General features: G+C 39.6%; 1 protein-coding gene across 2 annotated transcripts in view; it reads left to right on the top strand.

Annotated features, from left to right (window-relative positions):
* The window catches only part of prkcab (protein kinase C, alpha, b), a 128,843-nt gene extending 113,786 nt beyond the window's left edge, over positions 1-15,057 (top strand). For both annotated transcript variants that reach the window (XM_085784297.1, XM_085784298.1), the window contains 7 exons: positions 546-637; positions 836-898; positions 2,214-2,352; positions 6,492-6,572; positions 8,061-8,168; positions 9,349-9,489; positions 12,610-15,057. In XM_085784297.1, coding sequence (XP_085640423.1) covers positions 546-637; positions 836-898; positions 2,214-2,352; positions 6,492-6,572; positions 8,061-8,168; positions 9,349-9,489; positions 12,610-12,774 — 789 coding nt within the window. In that variant the 3' untranslated portion in view covers positions 12,775-15,057. The remainder of the gene's footprint in view (positions 1-545; positions 638-835; positions 899-2,213; positions 2,353-6,491; positions 6,573-8,060; positions 8,169-9,348; positions 9,490-12,609) is intronic.
* The last annotated feature ends 2,823 nt before the right edge of the window (positions 15,058-17,880 follow it).

Raw genomic sequence — 17,880 nt, 5'->3', positions numbered from 1 at the left:
CATCTATCCATTCCCTGGCATTTTAAAGCAGTGTGTGTGTGTGTTTGTCTGTCCGTTATTACAGTATATGTGTATTTCCCTCTCCTACATTTATTCACACTCGTTTGCCGGCGCCCCTGCAGAGAAAACCGTTACTGAGCTGAGACCACCCTTGAATACGAAGTCTCCAGCATGACGTCAACTGTGTGCGTAGACAGGGTGACTCAAAGAGTCTTTGATAAGAACTACATTTACTGATCAAAGCTTCCTGTCTTATAATACAGGTATACAACCTGACCAATCTATACTGAAAGAATAGGTCATGTTTGGCATGTTAATATATCTGAAAGTGAAAATGTCTTATTGTACAGTAAGATATACTGTACAGCTGTAGACTACGAAACAAGATCATTTCTGAAGATCATATACATCATATTGAACTTTTTCTCCGCCTGGAGATCATTCAGCGTAATGCACTGCTGTCCTTACTTCACCACCACTTGCATTTGTCTTTGTGCAGAATCTCTTGAGTGCTGCTTTTTGGTTAATTTCTTTTTTTCCCCTAGGATCGACTGTATTTTGTGATGGAGTACATTAACGGAGGAGACCTCATGTATCATATCCAGCGTATGGGCAAGTTTAAAGAGCCGCAAGCAGTGTAAGGGCACTACAGTTCATACACACACACACACACACAGTATGTTTTTAGGATCATGAAGATACCCTGCAGGCGGGTTACATAATTGACAGCCACATCTGGTTAGCACTATGACTTATGTAACATCACATATGTTGTGTGTATACATTTATATATTTATACTTTTTAAATTGTTTTTATATTTTCTAATATTTGCAGGTTTTATGCTGCCGAGATCGCTGTCGGTTTATTTTTCCTGCACCGGAAGGGGATCATCTACAGGTGGGTGGCGCAGGTCAAAGCCAGCTTCACAGTATAATTAGGTGTCATATTCACTTCAAATTTTAAAATGCACCTGTACAGATCTGGAGCTTGATCTGGGTATTACGTAAAACACTTCAGTACTGACACCAATGCTGTGACTTTTGACACTTTTGCCAATTTTATCAGTTTATTCACACTCTCAAAAGTGTTTGTGTTACTGTAATAAATAAGCAACTGGGGCGCCGTATAGTTCAGTGGGTTGAGAAGGTGGCCCTTTGCTGCATGTCATTCCCCCTCTCTGCCTCCCCATTTGCTGTCTCTTTCAACTATTCTATCACATAAAGGCAAAAAGCTAAAAAAAAATAGATAAATAACTAGTCACCAGCATTAGTACTGTAGATCCTGCTCCTGCTGCTTGCTTATTGGCTGACTGACACTGATGAGTTTCACTCATTTACTCTTTAGGTATCGAATGACAAGGCACTTTGTGATCCTTGATGATATCAAACCAATTTGGTTGGCCAATAAAAGTACTGGTTTGACACCCATCCTTCAACAGAGCCATAGGAAACTGAAGTGGGACATGACAAGATGATTTATGGGCAGAGTAACGCAGACTAGAACAGGACACGAGAATCAGGAGGTAACAGAAAGACATAAGAAATGACACAAGAAGAGGAGAAGTAGGAAGATCCAAAGGGAGGACATGAGTGAGAGGAAGAGATTTCAAATGGAAGTGTAGGTTTGACCTTGATAGTCTGTCTGTATTCAAACTGCATAGTTTTTTATACACTTGCGAAAATGGCAATAACCCTGATGCAAAAACACAAAAATAGAAGGACAGAAGGAAGTGCTTGACACAGACCAAGGTCACCCTGCCTGTTCCATCGACTCCTCACATCCCACCCGTCTTGTGTTTCCCGACTCCACTTTAAAACAGATCTAACTGACAGAAGTGAGTGGAAGAGTGAGGGGAAGAAAATGAAGAGCTGAGACATGAAACAGGCTGAGACACAGGCTGAATTATAAGAAGAAGGAAAAAAAAAAAAGAACAGAGGAAGCAGAGTGAGGGGGGAAATGATTTAAGGCTAAGAAAGAATGGTTTGTAACAAGTGGATGTGTGTGTGTGTGTGTGTGTGTGTGTGTGTGTGTGTGTGTGTGTGTGTGTGTGCTGTGAGCTGATAAACCGCTCAGACAGGTGGAGGTGGCATACTGGTGGCTGGATTTTCCTGCAAAAACATACAACATTTCAAAACAGTCCTGAATCCAGATGTTGAAAATGTTTACATATATACATACTGTATATGCTCACAACAACTTGTCTCTGGTGCAGGGATCTGAAGTTGGACAATGTGATGCTGGACTCGGAGGGCCACATCAAGATAGCTGACTTCGGCATGTGCAAGGAGAACATGTACGAAGGCATGACCACACGCACCTTCTGTGGCACACCAGACTACATCGCTCCAGAGGTGAGACTATATAACACAAGAAGTAGCCTACGCCTCAACAATATCAAGAATCATTCAGTTCATGTTAGCATCCCAGATAGCAAGACCGCATTGAAACCATGTTCATTTTCCATCTGAATGGTTGAAAGTGAAATCTCAATGCAAAATCAATGTTGAATCACCATTACAGTAGCGATGAAACCCAACATAAGATAACGTTGATAACAGTAACACTGAAACAACATTGATTTATAGTTCTGCTTACATGTAGCCTATTATTGATTGACCATCGATTCCTAATACTGATGTTGAATAGTCATTGATTTAGAGTTGACTGGGAAATTACGTGTTCTTGAAAAGCCAGCAATTTATAGTTGACCAGGAAAGATGATCGAAAAGTCATCGAATTATAGGCTAGTTGACCAGGAGACCAATGTCTGGTGAAGCAGTTAGTAGTGGCAGAGAGTAGTAATGTTAAATTAACAACTAGCCTGTGATAGACAACCAAACAAATTTATAATGATAGTAGATGGTTTTGAAATCATCACTATAGTAGACATAGACAAAAAACCTTTTGCCTGTTTAGCATCTAATGAGCAAAGATGCTAAGTATTAGCCTGGGACTAAAGATTAGAGTTAGTTTCAACACTGAAATACACATTATTTTCAATAGTCTGTTTATCCCAGGTCAGCCATGAGGAATCATGGACAATGGATACAATTTTACAAATTGTATGCTTCATCCACACCCACTTCTACACCACCACCCACGCTTAGCTCTGAAGGCAACTCACACACACAGGTTAATTGCCAAGTACTTCATGACAAATAAATAATACATTCCTCCTCCTCTCCTACATTTCTCTTCATTAGCTGCTATTCCTACCTGACCCTCTCCGTTCGCTTGAGTTGCCACTGCACTGAGAGACGGCTGGAAATATATACAAAACAAATTAATTGGACATCTAATCACAGTGGTCCGACCGTTCAGCTTCCCCATGTGTGCTTTCTCGAGTTTCTAGGCACTTTGTTTTCCTAATAATCCTTCCGTCCTCACGACATGTCTTTAAAAATTGTTTTCAATATTCACCTGCAGCGAGGGAGCAAACATTCAGTTTTGGAGTTAGAGGATTAACAACCATATCCGCTAATGCAAGCTGTTCTCTCTCTCTGCAAGGAAAAATCAACAACAATCCTTCCTCCTGTGCAGGATCACATTTTAATTCCACGTGTCCATAGAGCGAAGGAGCTATATGTTTTCCAATATTGTGTGTGTGGGTGAGAAAGAGAGAGGGAGAGACACATTATATCAGATACTGTACATGTCACATATACAGTGGGTACAAGGTTTAGACATTAAAATACACAAATGGGTAGTAAACAAAGGGAGCTGGGGGAAAGCAGGGTGTGGAGACGACAACTTTTAATAAATTTGCAAAAATTTCTACATTTCTGTTTTTTTCTGTCAAGATGGGGTGCTGAGTGTACATTAATGAGAAATAAAATGAACTTTTTTGATTTTAGCAAATAGCTGCAATGAAATAAAGAGTGAAAAATTTAAAGGGGTCTGAATACTTTCCGTATGTCTTTTTATTGCATTTTATCCTTGTTGTAAAGCACTTTGTGATTTTATCTATGAAAAGTGCTATATAAATTAAACTTACTTACTTACTTACTTAACTGGCAAAGTGTTTCAGCCCCATCAATTTTGCAATAACAGCAAGAGGTGAGGTGTAAGATGACAAGTTGTTGAAATGTGTTTTCAACACATATCATATATAGTATACAGTAAATACATATCAACTGATTTGTCATTAATATGCATGCATGAGTACATTGTCTTACTTGATCACATTAAAGGGCCAAACTGAGACCTTTCCCTGACCTCTGTATGGGACTCCCATGTGCCTCAGGCCACCGATATCTGTCCCCCTTAACCGCCACTGAGTGCCGGCCTGCCTTATCAAAACATATGAAGTGAGCCAGACAACATCCACCTGTTGTACAGTAGATTCACAGTTGCCCATAAAGTTCGAATAATTTCATTTTCAGACACCTTCCTCTTTTTATTCCTATTACAAAGGTTAATTGTGGTTTAATTTTCACAGTGATATGTTTGGAAAAGATTGATCAATAAAGTTTCAAGAAGATATACACTTTATCTATCAAGAATGAATCACACTGTCACAATCGTTTCATGAGAAGAGGTTAAAAAAATGTTTTATTCCAACTAGGGATGTCACAATTACTTGTTTTCACAATTAATCGTGGTATTAAACGCCACAATTAATTAATCGTAAAGATTCCTAAATACCGTTCCTTTCCAAAAAAGATTATGTTGGAACCATATGTGCGTGAAAATAAAGGTTAATGCACAGATACTGGTCCATTTACCTAACGTAACATTGAATTGGTAGGAATTTAAATGTTAGCGTGTCATTTGTAATTTAAAGAAAACAAAACAAAACAAAAAACGATTAAAATAAACGTAAACATTTGGTATAGATGACAATTTATGACCTGAATATTTCAAACATTTCCTCTGGGGGATTAATAATTGTTCCTATATTAATAGATACTTGAAATATTTTCTGTAAACATATGAGTAATGTAATTATATTTTGACTATATTTGATTTAATTAATGCATAATAATTGTGATAATCGTAGTACCGCGATTATTTCGCTGACAATAATCGTGTCAAGAAAATGCATAATCGTGACATCCCTAATTCCAACCTCGTGGGCAACCGTGTATATTGGGATGCAGAATGCAGGAAACAACATTATTCTGCATTTCTCAACAAAATACTGAATCCCCCTGCAAATAAATGGCAAATGTTGTTTTGTTAAATAAAACATGTCACACTTTTAATGAAATATATGTAACATACTTTATTTGCCTTCAATGTTTTCAAATGCCTATACACTGAAAGTGTTGTTTGTATTTACATTTTAGAGTACTGACTGATGTTCTTTTCCACAATGACCTTTACACAAAATGACAATCAGCAATGGAGTTAGAGTGAATGTTCAAAAGGGGGAAAAAAATTAATTTAGTAGGAAAATGAACAAGAGATTAAAAACTAATTTACAGTCCTCTTTTATCACTGAGGCTGTTTGTAAATGCATTCATCTGCATATAGAAACTGGGTAGTGTGTGTGTATGCCTTTGCAGCATAAAGACCAGAGATGATTCACCGAGGGTAATGAGAGGTTTTATGTGTTTGTTGATGTGTGAACATGAATTTCTTTGTGTACCTGCCCTGGTGTCTGCGCCGGCTCATGGGTGGGGGGTCTTGTTATCTCACAGGTGGAAGGTGAGGGAAGCCCTCACCCCTGGTTTCTCATTGGGAACTTCATGTAGAAAGCTTGTCCTAAGGACCGCCTGGGGTTTCCATCCTTCATGGCAGAAGTACAGAAATAATCATGACATTTTTTTTCTTTTTAGAGATATTAATGTCTTTGTAATGACCTCATGAGCTATCTCACCGCCTTTCTGACACATCTTATGATCTTCCATTTATGGCATATAAATCTTTACTCCTCATCCAAAGAAGTTGTGTTTCAGAGGATGGAAAATCATAGTGGCGTTTTCTAATTAGATACATACATCATGAACACTTGCAGGTCATATGCTGTTGCAGGTGTTGTTTTTGTTATCCAAGCCAAGCCACAAATTGTAACTTTGTGAACTGTAAAAAAAAAAAAGCTCAATCTCCGTCCATGTTAAGAGCAAGTGCAGCTGTGATTTAGTTCCTTGCTCCACTTGATTATTATTGTGTATGTGTGTGTCAGTGTGTAGACTGTGTGTGTGTGTGGGAGGGAGGTGTAGGATGGCAAATTGGATGGTAGGAGAAAGCGTCTTTGTTATGGCAGCTCAGAATAGCTGACAGTATTTAATGGTGGTTGATTTTGTCAGGGTTTGGATGGGAGAAACGCTACTTTCAATATGACCATGATTTCTTGACTACAGTGCTTTTGCAGCGCTGCATTCATCTTCACCTGCCGGTAATCACACAATATTGACGGGATGGAGACAACAGAAACAAAGCCCTCTTTTATATCGCTGAAGTTGATAGTAATTGTAGAAACTGGTGTTATCACTAGCAGTGTAATCATTTCAAGTGTTCAACCTTTTAACCATTTTCTCTCTTTCAGATTATAGCATATCAACCCTATGGAAAATCAGTGGACTGGTGGGCTTATGGAGTTCTTCTGTATGAGATGCTGGCAGGACAGGTAACACATGGTCTCCATCACCCCATAATTACTGTACAGTGACCGCTGTTTATCCATCAAGCTGTGCTGTAACAATGACAGCTTCAGTGACTTCACTGTAAAGTGAACATCTTCAAGCGGAAGTAAGCGATCCGGTCGTTTTGGCTAATGCTGCGTTCCAGGCAGGCTTTTGAAACCGTAAATTACAGCTTCAAGTCACGACTTACGACTTTGTAGCGTTCCAGGCAACCCACTCGTGTTTCTCCGACCTGTTTTACCTGTGAAAGTCACTATAACGGCCACTCGTAACTTCTGACCCGTGAACTCGTACCAGATCGAACTGGTACCACTTCACAGGTCGGAAAAACACGAGTTACGAGTTGCCTTGAACGCACCATAACGTCTTGTCAGCCGATGGAGTTAGCAGCCCCCGCCCTCGTCATGGATCTATTGGTCCTCGTCCCTACGTCACCACATTCAGGCGCATCCCTTGGCTGCACACACAGCCCTTCATGCCGTTCTCTCTCCTCATTGGATAAAACTTGTAGGATACAAGAAAAGTTTTCTCCTGGGCTCAGAGCAGAGCAGAGGGAATGACAGACCCGTGTTTCAGTCCAAACACTCTATGTAAGTGATTGCTGTCGGAAGATATAACTATTTAAGACTTATATTAACACAAAAATATCGCTTACTTCTGCTTTCAGTTTTAGACTGTTGCTCAGACAAAACAGCTAATTTTTACATGTCACCTTGAACTCTTGGAAACTCTGCGGGAGATTGTTCAGCACTGTCTGACATTGTAAAAAAGCAGAAGTAAGCGATATTTTTGTGTTAGTATAAGTCTTAAATAGTTCTATCTTCCGACAGCAATCACTTACATAGAGTGTTTGGACCGAAACACGGGTCTGTCAGTCACTCTGCTCTGCTCTGAGCCGAGGAGAAAACTTTTCTCGTATCCTACAAGTTTTATCCAATGAGGAGAGAGAACGGCATGCAGGGCTGTGTGTGCAGCCAAGGGATGCGCCTGAATGTGGTGACGTAGGGACGAGGGCGGTTATGGTGCGTTCAAGGCAACCCGTAACTTGTGTTTTTCCGACCTGTGAAGTCGTACCAGTTCGATCTGGTACGAGTTCACGGGTCAGAAGTTACGAGTGGCCGTTATAGTGACTTTCACAGGTAAAACAGGTCGGAAAAACACGAGTGGGTTGCCTGGAACGCTACAAAGTTGTAAGTCGTGACTTGAAGCTGTAATTTACGGTTTCAAAAGCCTGCCTGGAACGCAGCATTAGCCAAAACAACCGGATCGCTTACTTCTGCTTTAAGAGTAGATGAATCCATATTGATAATAAGTGCTAGTTGCAACTCCAGAGCCATTTGATGAGGGAAAAGAGGCATTTACCATTTACCAGCGATGAACTGGTATAAAAATAAAAAAAATAAATAAATGTGATAACAACTACTAAAATATCATCATTCACAATTATGGGATTCTGTGTTCATCCTCTGTAGCCGCCATTTGATGGAGAAGATGAGGATGAGCTCTTCCAGTCCATTATGGAGCACAACGTGTCCTATCCCAAGTCCATGTCGAAAGAAGCTGTATCCATCTGCAAGGGAGTGAGTACATTTAAAGGGACATACAGGGTTTCATCAAACTGCTGTCATTTAAATGCTGGAGTAGATTTCAAATGAATTTACAGAGACTTGAAGCCTCTAGCGATTATTTAGTTATTTTTTGTTTCTGTTGGTTATTTTTGCCTGGTACTGTAATATAACAGAAGGCAGGGTCTGTTCTAAACATTTAAGAGCCATCAAATCCCACGCTGTTAATATTGTTCATCGGAGTTATTAAAACTGGAAACATGTATCTTGTGAAAAGCAAATTTGGCAAATTATTGCAATCAAAAACTGCTGTTTGACAGATTACTTCCACATTTTAATGGTAGATGGTAGATATTCATACTGAACAGGCAATTGAAGCTTATGATTGCCTGAGCTGTTGTAAATTAAAGAGCCACTCCAGTGATTTTGTTTTGTGCCTCAATAAAGTTTAGATTAATGAGAGGGACCAAACAAGTTTTCGATTTCATCGCTCTCCAACAGGAAATAATTTTGTAGTTAGTTTTCCCTCAACACAGTCGGTCCGGTTGAGTCACAGATTTCCACGTTTTTCAGAAATGCCCCTTTACTTAGTGACGATCCGGTCTGCTCACATCACTTTTCTGTCATCATCACACCGAGGCAGCGTCATGGCTGCCACGATCGTGATTATTTACCAACAAGGAAATGAGTTTTTTCAGAGTCAATTTACACGCCAGAGAAGATTCAATTAAGATTCAGGCCGTTCTGATCTAAAGTCTTTTTAATAACATCCACCGCCTTAGAGCCGCTGACAGAGAAGATTGTTCTGACCCCTCCTCATCCTTAGCTCCACATCTCATTTGCAAAAAAATGATTCATGGTTGAAATTAAAAGTGGCTGCTGAATAAAAAAAATAAAAAAAACTTGAGCTAAGGGAAGGCAGCGCAATTTCCTGTGACTATTTTAAAGCTGGTTGAGTGAAAACAATTTGAGTGTCAGTCCGGTCTCTGCATAATGCTGATGTGATAATGTAATATAATATAACACAAGCAAGATGAAAAGATTTCAAAGTGGATCATTTATATACAGTATATATACTAATAATATATTGTGTCATCTTACTGTTTGGCCTCTCGCTGTTTGAACTTTTATGTCCCTCGAGCACCAAACTGCCTCTGTCACATCTTCTAATCCGTCGTCCTCTGCATGTCACCAGCTGATGACCAAACACCCGTCAAAGCGTCTCGGCTGTGGCCCGGAGGGGGAGAGGGACATCAGGGAGCAGGCCTTCTTCCGACGCATCGACTGGGACCGCCTGGCCAACAAAGAGATCCAGCCGCCATTTAAACCCAAAGTGGTGAGTTACTGTATGCTCTGTATGTATGTATGTGTGAGAGAGAGCGAGTATTATACATGTGCTATTATTATTATTATTAGTTTATTTAGGGGACATTGTGCAATGACATTAATCATTTACAGAAAATGAGATGATGGTTGCCCCAGATTTAGCTCACAGCTAATTTCCATCTGCAGTCCCCAACATGTAACATATAACAAACAGACAAGAAACGCAGACAACAAACTACTACACAAGAGTGATACACAAATAGACAGTAGACAGCACATACACAATACAAAAAAGAGAAAAATAAACAGTTTCCACATCTAAAAAGACCAAATCAAATGCAACACACCTGAGAGAGGTGTACCCTATCCTATATGATCAATGGAGAGAAAAGCTAAGTCTTACAAGATACAGAATATAAAACATTTTAGAATCCCATAGTTCATATTCCATAAGGTTTTAAGATAATTTCATGGATTGGGTGCATTGAGAAATACTAAGATACATTTTTTTTAAAAAGACTAACTGAGTAACAAGTGCCCTGCTTTTAAACATGCTGGCAACTTTGGTTCTCCAGTAGCCATTGTTTTAAATGATGAGAGAAATTTAAATAGTTTGATCTGCTTTTCAGGGTTTCAGGCAGCTTGTTCCATTCTTTGATGGCTGTCCATGAAAACACAGATTGTGCAAAGGAGGAGTGTCGCATGGGGATAATGCAGTCACCCCTGGATACTGGTCTTGAGACTCTGATTGCCGACTCAGAGCGGAGCTGTACAAAATTTTTCAGAGGGGGGGGGGCTGCTTTGTGTATTATCTTGTGAACCAGTCGAATATTACAGAATTTGATCACATGATTACATGTGATTGTTTTCAGTCTGTACATGTACAGCTCAGCTCCTACAGTCAAATTCGCTTGTTAGTCATATCATCTATGGACGAGCAGCTGTAAAACTATTTACACATTACATTTCCATACATGAATATCTGTTCCTTGTTAATGCAGCTTATTCAATCAAATGAAATATTAGAACAACACAGTGGTTGAATACAGCCAAAGATGGTAAAGGGAGTAATTTTAACAATCTCTGACGTTTCTGAGCCCGTATCCCTCTTCGTCATACTGACACCTATTGTCATTTGCATTACTTAACAGAATCTATTTTTACATCTTTCCGCTGAGTCTGTTAATTTTCTTTTCAGGTGACAGTGTGCACACACACTTTAAAGTCCTTTCATCCATGACTGCTCTATGAGCTTTTTTGTAGGCAAAATTCAACGACATAAGCCATGTTAATGCCAGTAACAAAGAGATAAACAGACAACACATTATTTACATATCATTATCAATATTTTCCCGAACTTCTCAGTATTAAAACACTCTGTTAACTTGAGCCATGAGTGAAAACTTCCTCTTCTGGTATTTTATACTCATCAGGCTCATTTTGTGCAGTTCATGAAATACATAACACAAGTGAATATTTCCAAGTGCAAGAAAAGACGATGGACACAAATGAATGGAGACAACAGTATTTGAAAATGACCATAAAACATCCAGCAGTGTGTTTCATTCATTTCTCTCACGATACCATTAAGGTTTTTCCTGCCTTCCAGCTTTCAGAATGTGAAGCTAAATATAGAAAACGCAATAAAAAAAAAGCAATTCATGTCACTCTTGAATGAACAGTTGAGATACTTCCTCACAGAGTCTCTAAGTGGGTATACATGGGTGCATATTGTATGTCTGCGTTCCCATTCATCTTTACCCAGTGTACTGTAATGGTCTATATGCACCCAGCAGAGCATGAGGCTGGATCCCAGCTGCAGCCACCCACACTGCTGCCACTGACATCTGCCCCCCCCTCCCCCTCCTCTCCTCCCGACACCTAAACCTCCTCCTGTCACCACACACACACGCTCCTTTTCTGTTTACAGACCCCCGCATCCTCGTCCCCTCGTTGCCCACAGCGCCCGAAGCGTCTCTTTACCACAGAGGAATAAAAATAGCTTTCTAAGAGCAGAGTCCCCTGTACTGCCACACACAAGGGCCACAATAAATGCAGGGTTACTGTACGTAGCGGATGTTTACGTCTCAACTTACGGAGGCATTGACTAAAAATGGATCCATCCATCCATTCAGGGGGGTTTTGTGTTGTGTATTACAGTCTTGAGCTCATATACTGCGTCATTAATTGGTCTGAGGGCTGCTCTCAAACAAAACATCCATCTGAGGCTTTATGGCTCGGCTTCTGTAATGCTACAGAGCGGCTGAAAATGCCTGACGTGCTGATGTTGCCCCTGGGAAAATGTGTCGCAAACAGCAAACAGCAGAGGCTTCGATCCACTTTTGACTACAGATTCGGGTTTTTTTTGTTCACTGCAAAAACTCAAAATCTTTCCAAGAATATTTGTCTTATTTCTAGTCAAAATGTCTAATTTCTAGTCAAAACAATCTCATTATACTTTAAATAAGACTCATCACATTAAAAGTAGCTTGTTTTTAGACACTTTTTACTTCTTTCAAGCAGATTTTCACTTGGAATAAGTAGAAACATCTGATAGTGGAGCAAGTTTTTCTTTCTTATTACAAGCACAAAAAACTTACTTTCACTGGATTTTTCTACTTATTTCAAGTGAAAATTAGTTTGAAACAAGTGAAAATGATCTGAAAACAAGTTAATTTTTAGGTGATGAGTCTTATAGAGTTTAGTTTTGACTAGAAATGAGACATTTTTACAAGAAATAAGACAAATATTCTTGGAAAGATTTTGAGTTTTTGCAGTGTATTACTCACAAGAAATTGTCTCATTCACTTGTAATGGTGTCGGTGCTGGTGTATAGCATTATCCATATAGTGAGCCTTAGACACATGATGACAGCCCCGGGTGAGGCTGCAAACTGATGCTGATGACCTCCACTGTGGATGCTTAGGGTTAGCTTCTAATCTAATTATAACTTCTGCCCGGCTACACACAAGGCTTCGACATTTTCCTGCACCACCTTCCCTCTGGGAAGCTTTCTAATAAAAGACTGGAGAGGAAAAGCCTTTTAATCATCACTTTACAAAACCTCTTAGCGTGAACTGAACCTCTTTTTGTAATCTTTTAAAGCGGAGATAATGATTTTGTCTTTCAGGGCGGCAAAGGAGCAGAAAATTTCGACAAGTTCTTCACGCGTACGCAGCCCGTCCTGACCCCTCCCGACCAGCTGGTCATCGCCAACATCGACCAGAGCGAGTTTGCTGGCTTCTCCTACATCAACCCTCAGTTCAGCCATCCATCCCTGCACAGCGTCGTATGAGGAGGAGGCAGAAAGTGGAAAAAAAAAAAGTTATGGACTGCCACTGAATACAGGACCCTTCCAAACTCTCGAAATACCCCTCTGTCAGTGTCAACAGACTCATATCATCCTCTGAAGTGTCCTGTCTACCAGTTGCCAGTATCTTTATGTACAGAACGGACTGAGGAGAGAGAGAGAGAGAGAGGAGATAAGTGTTACAGTGATAGTGAAAGTACACGGCTCTGATATTTTTCCCAAACATCTCATAATGGGTTCTTAATTCTGAATCTGTATCTGTGTTTCTCCAGACCTGCAGCCTTTTTTCTTGTGTATGAATGTGTCTCAGTATCAGTTATTATCTCATTAGGTATTAAACATGCAAGATCCCTCTCATCCTCCCACTTGTGTTCACCATTTTACTACGCAACAAGCTGCAATGCACGACAGGAACGGAAACGCTTCGTTTTTCCGATCTGTCCCGGCTTTATCTACTTCTGAATTGCTACGTTGGTATATTATATTTATATACTCAAAGAAAGAGGTAGTGTACTGTTACATGAGTGCCAAAGTAGAAGTGGAAGAAAACATTTCTATTGCAGTTCTTGAAGTTCTTGTAATGTTACCCCCCCACCCCCCCTCCCCTCCCCCCTCTGGCCTTCCTAACAAGTGTCAACACAATAAAAGCCCCTATGCAGGGGGCCGTTTCTATCTGTTGTTTTTTGTAGACCGTGGACCTAAACTGTATCCAACCAACATAGAGAAACAAAACAGAAGCACATTCTGCTTACAGTTACAATCTGTGTGGACCTTTTCAATGCAGTGGATTTTTTTGCGTATGGAGGGAGGGTGAATGCCGGATGTGCGGATCAGAGACAGTATTTTGAAGTATAAAGATGTTATTTCCATACGCACAAAGCAGATCTCAGTTTGCATGCTTATTTTCTGACTGTATGAGCAGTAGACTCTAGGATGCAGTACGTGTCTGGTATCATTGTAAAGTTTAGTATTATGATATATACTATGTTGATATATAATTGTTGTACGAGTCTTATTCAGAAGAAGTTTCTAATTGTTCCTGTTTTATGTTCTGCTTATCTCAACTTTTATGTCCTATTGTATGTCCTTTAGTTTTATTTTATTTTGTAAATATGTTTCAAAAAGAGAAGTTACTCGCAGATTTTATACTATGAACTGAATGTGCTTTTATTACCTTAGACGGTTTGAACATTTCTATGTTTAGATTACCCCTAAGAAGAAATATATAATGTTTGGCTGAATCTTTGGTAGCTTTGGTATCAGCAAAACCTTGTTATATGTTATATTTCCACTATTTATCCATTGTTTTCTACTACTCAGTGTCATATAGAGAATATGCAGCACCTACTGTGCGTGAAACAGTTGAATGCCCTTTTGCCTTGGTCGTCTCAGGGCCGACTCCCTCTGTAACAAACTGAATTCACAACCAAGTTAATGGTACGAGGATTTCAGAAACATGTCTTTTCTTTATATATTGTGTGCATGCCTGAGGCGAGGCCTGATCTAAGCATGAGAAAGACCCCTGCATGATACAGAGACCCCCGATGTGGAGCATGGAGTTTTACCTACCTTGTTGCACAGAGTGAGACAAACCAGTCCAACGAGCATCGTTCGCTTCTCTGCTCATCATCTCTTCTCCACTCGCTGTCATGTAGCCCAACCTGTTTGGCTTAAAAAAAAAAGCTGAATTTTCAACAGACAAATATCTGTAAAATATTTATGTTGGCTTTTTGTTTCACGGTGCCAAACTGAGTGTTTTTCTTTCCAGTCAGATGTGTCCAGCAGGTGTGTGTGTGTGTGTGTTTTTTCCTTTGAGAGGCGGCACACAAAGCTACAACAGTGAGATTTTTAAAAACTGCCAAATTTAGAAAGGCTATCTGCTGTACCACCAGCTCGTCACCCCTGAATTAATTATTTACTTATCATAAAGGCTGCAGCTATCACATCTGGACCAAAATGGGATTCATTTTAAAGCTTTTAAAGTAAAGAGAAAACTGAATGTTTACATGTCTCACATTGAGAATCTGTATCAGAGGAGAGATTTAAAAAAACCCAACAAAATAAAATCAGCACCTTCGGACCCACGACAGAGATAATCAAATGTTAGGCCAGTCAGGGTACAGTACCACTACAGGCTACAATTAGAGCCACAGGGATGTTTCTATGTGTTTCTTTTCACTGCCCCTGCTTTTGTTAACCTGATTCTTCTTGTTCCTCTGTTCATTGTGCTATGACAGATACTGTGTATAAAATAAAGTATGGAAAATATTTGTCAGCTCTGTCTTGATTTTGGGGGAAAGTCCAAACGCAAATGACCAGACAACATAACAGATAGATAGATAGACAGATAGACAGATAGACAGATAGATAGATAGATAGATAGATAGATAGATAGATAGATAGATAGATAGATAGATAGATAGATAGATAGATAGATAGATATTCACATACACACAGACACATACAACACATATTTTGTGTGAATCAGGTCTCCCATTGAAGCTACCAAAAGCTTATTGCGGGAGCCTGGATACATATAACACAAAACAATACAGCATATACAAGACTACAATACACATGAAACATTAACAGTATGAATACACACACACACACACACACAACAATAAAGCACGTACAAAACTAACAATACAATACATGAAACATTAACAGACATTAGACAACGTGGACCCCAAGTGTACCAACAGAAGCTTTTCATAACATGTAGATAAAAAAGCAGATGATAATTCAATTTACATTCAATTTACTATGGTTCAGATGTTCAATGGTTGCAGCTTATATATATATATAAACTAAGTAATTTAATTTTTAGCTTTTTCTTGAAAATGGAGATGGACGTCTCCACCTTCAAGCTCTCATGTAGCTCGTTCCAGATCTGCGGCTCCTCTGCATGCAAAAGACAGTCTCGTTCTTTTTAATCTTCTTTTTTTCCCAGTAATAGATAGATAGATAGATAGATAGATAGATAGATAGATAGATAGATAGATAGATAGATAGATAGATAGATAGATAGATAGATAGATAGATAGATAGATAGATAGATAGATAGATAGATAGATAGATTGATTTATGGGGTATAGAATGCAGACAAATGATGAGGGAGAGAGGGCCTTGATGTATCATGGGAGGTCCAATGGGGGGTGAACTGGAGACCATCAATCAGCGTCCAAACCATGGATGTATTATATTATTCTTATAATAGATCCATGGTCCAAACTCAACAACATATTTGTGCACAGACATGCCAGAAACACAAAAGCCTTTCCCTGCTTCAAAGGTGAAAGGGTTTTCGAGACAACACTGAAGTGGACAAGAAAAAAATAAACAGTCTCAAGTGAGCAAGAAAAACGTGAGACAAAGCTGTTTAAATAAAAACTAATTTGGCCTGATTTGACTTGATTGGACTTGCACAGTTTCCAAGAGTGTTTTGTTTTGGCGCGCGACAACGAGTGTCGCTATCCGTGGTACTGATTTATCTTCATCCCACGTGCCTGCAAGAGGAAATAACACAGGGACACGCAAACTGCTGCTCACGCACACAGAGAAGAGCTCTCTCTCTCTCTCTCTCTCTCTCTCTCTCTCTCTCTCTCTCTCTCTGTGTGTGTGTTTGCATGCAGCAGCAGAGCAGCACTAGAGGCACTCTGAGCAGCACCAGGCGTCTGACTCCGTTCCTCCAGTTGGAGAGTTGTTGCACCGACGCGTACAGGTCGACGGAGCTCCACCGAGTAGTTTCTCTGGCAGACGGACACTTTCTCTTTCTCTCCAGGTAACTCAACAGGAGGATCACCGACCGGGCTGCAAGTGCAGGAAACTCAACCAGCTGAGAAGAGACGAATGAAACAGGTGGGGGGAAAGAACACGGAGATGTGATTGAAATGAGCTGCTGTCTTTGTATGATGAATTTGTTTGCATTTGTATTTCATCCTTTTTAGTGTTGGTGGGGGGCACATGATCAGAAAGGTACCGGGGTTCATCAAGTCATTTAAACAACCTGAGGTCTGCACGTGCACGCTATGAGCTTTATATGTAATGTGAAGTCAATATTCAGCTTCTTTTATCTCACATTTGAGACATTTGGTGAAAATAGAACGGCAGAATGACAACATTTGTGCTCAAAAAGCAATCTTACAAAATGTCATTTTAGACTTGTTTTCTACACTTATCTATTACTGTATTCATATCCTATTTCAAGCACCAAAACAGTTCATTCTCATGACTGAAGCTGTGTTTTCACAAGGGATTTGAAATTTTTCAAAAAGCAGACCTCAAATTTCCAGCATTTGGCCTAAATTATTTCTTTATACAGTGTTCTAGGACAAACTGGCCTCAGTGTGCTTACAGCGGAGGTTCTAATATTTAGACATAAAACACTTGAGTATTGTTACATCTGCAAGTATCTTAAAAAGATACATTTAAGAAAATATGTAAAAATCGAGAAAGTGGCCTCAAACCTCAGAGGGCATAAACACGTCTGTATTCAGTTTTAACCAGTGATTTGGTGTTTGCGCTTAGAGTGCAGGGCCACAAACAAAAATCTTGTTTAGGGGGCCACCAAAATCCTAGGGCCAGCCCTGAGTGTTTCACATATTGATCACTATGATGCTGGTTAATACTTGTTTGCAGTTGTTCCAGTACAGTTCAGGCTATACATGTATGATACTGTAGCCTACTATAAACTGCCATACGATAGGACCCGGTCGTTAGGACACACTGTTACTGCTATAATAAGTCTCTATAGGAGTCATTTAGGACAGACACGCGTGCAGTCACAAGTTGCCTTCGGGGAAATAACTGGATGCAATGGATGAAGGCTACTACTACACTCTGTATGAAAAGCTAAGTCATGAATGATTATATTACTATTTGTGGTAGTTTTTCATCTGTAGTGTTATGTAAAACACGTTTCAGATTAATGTCTCAAAACATTTTTTTTTAAATTAAAAATACACCACATAATGACACATACAGTAGCAAGAAATACACCTGGATTTGAAATGGACGTACTGTATGAACCACTTCATAGTCTGTATGAAGTATGTGCTATGTTGTGGGATGTGTGCAATATGTGTTATG

The sequence above is a fragment of the Trachurus japonicus genome, chromosome 8 (assembly GCF_045865225.1).
Source record: "Trachurus japonicus isolate A0001 chromosome 8, Traja_1.0".
NCBI classification, from domain to species: Eukaryota; Metazoa; Chordata; class Actinopteri; order Carangiformes; family Carangidae; genus Trachurus; species Trachurus japonicus.
The sequence above is the reverse complement of the archived record's forward strand: the minus strand, read 5'-3'. Positions and strand labels throughout refer to the sequence as shown.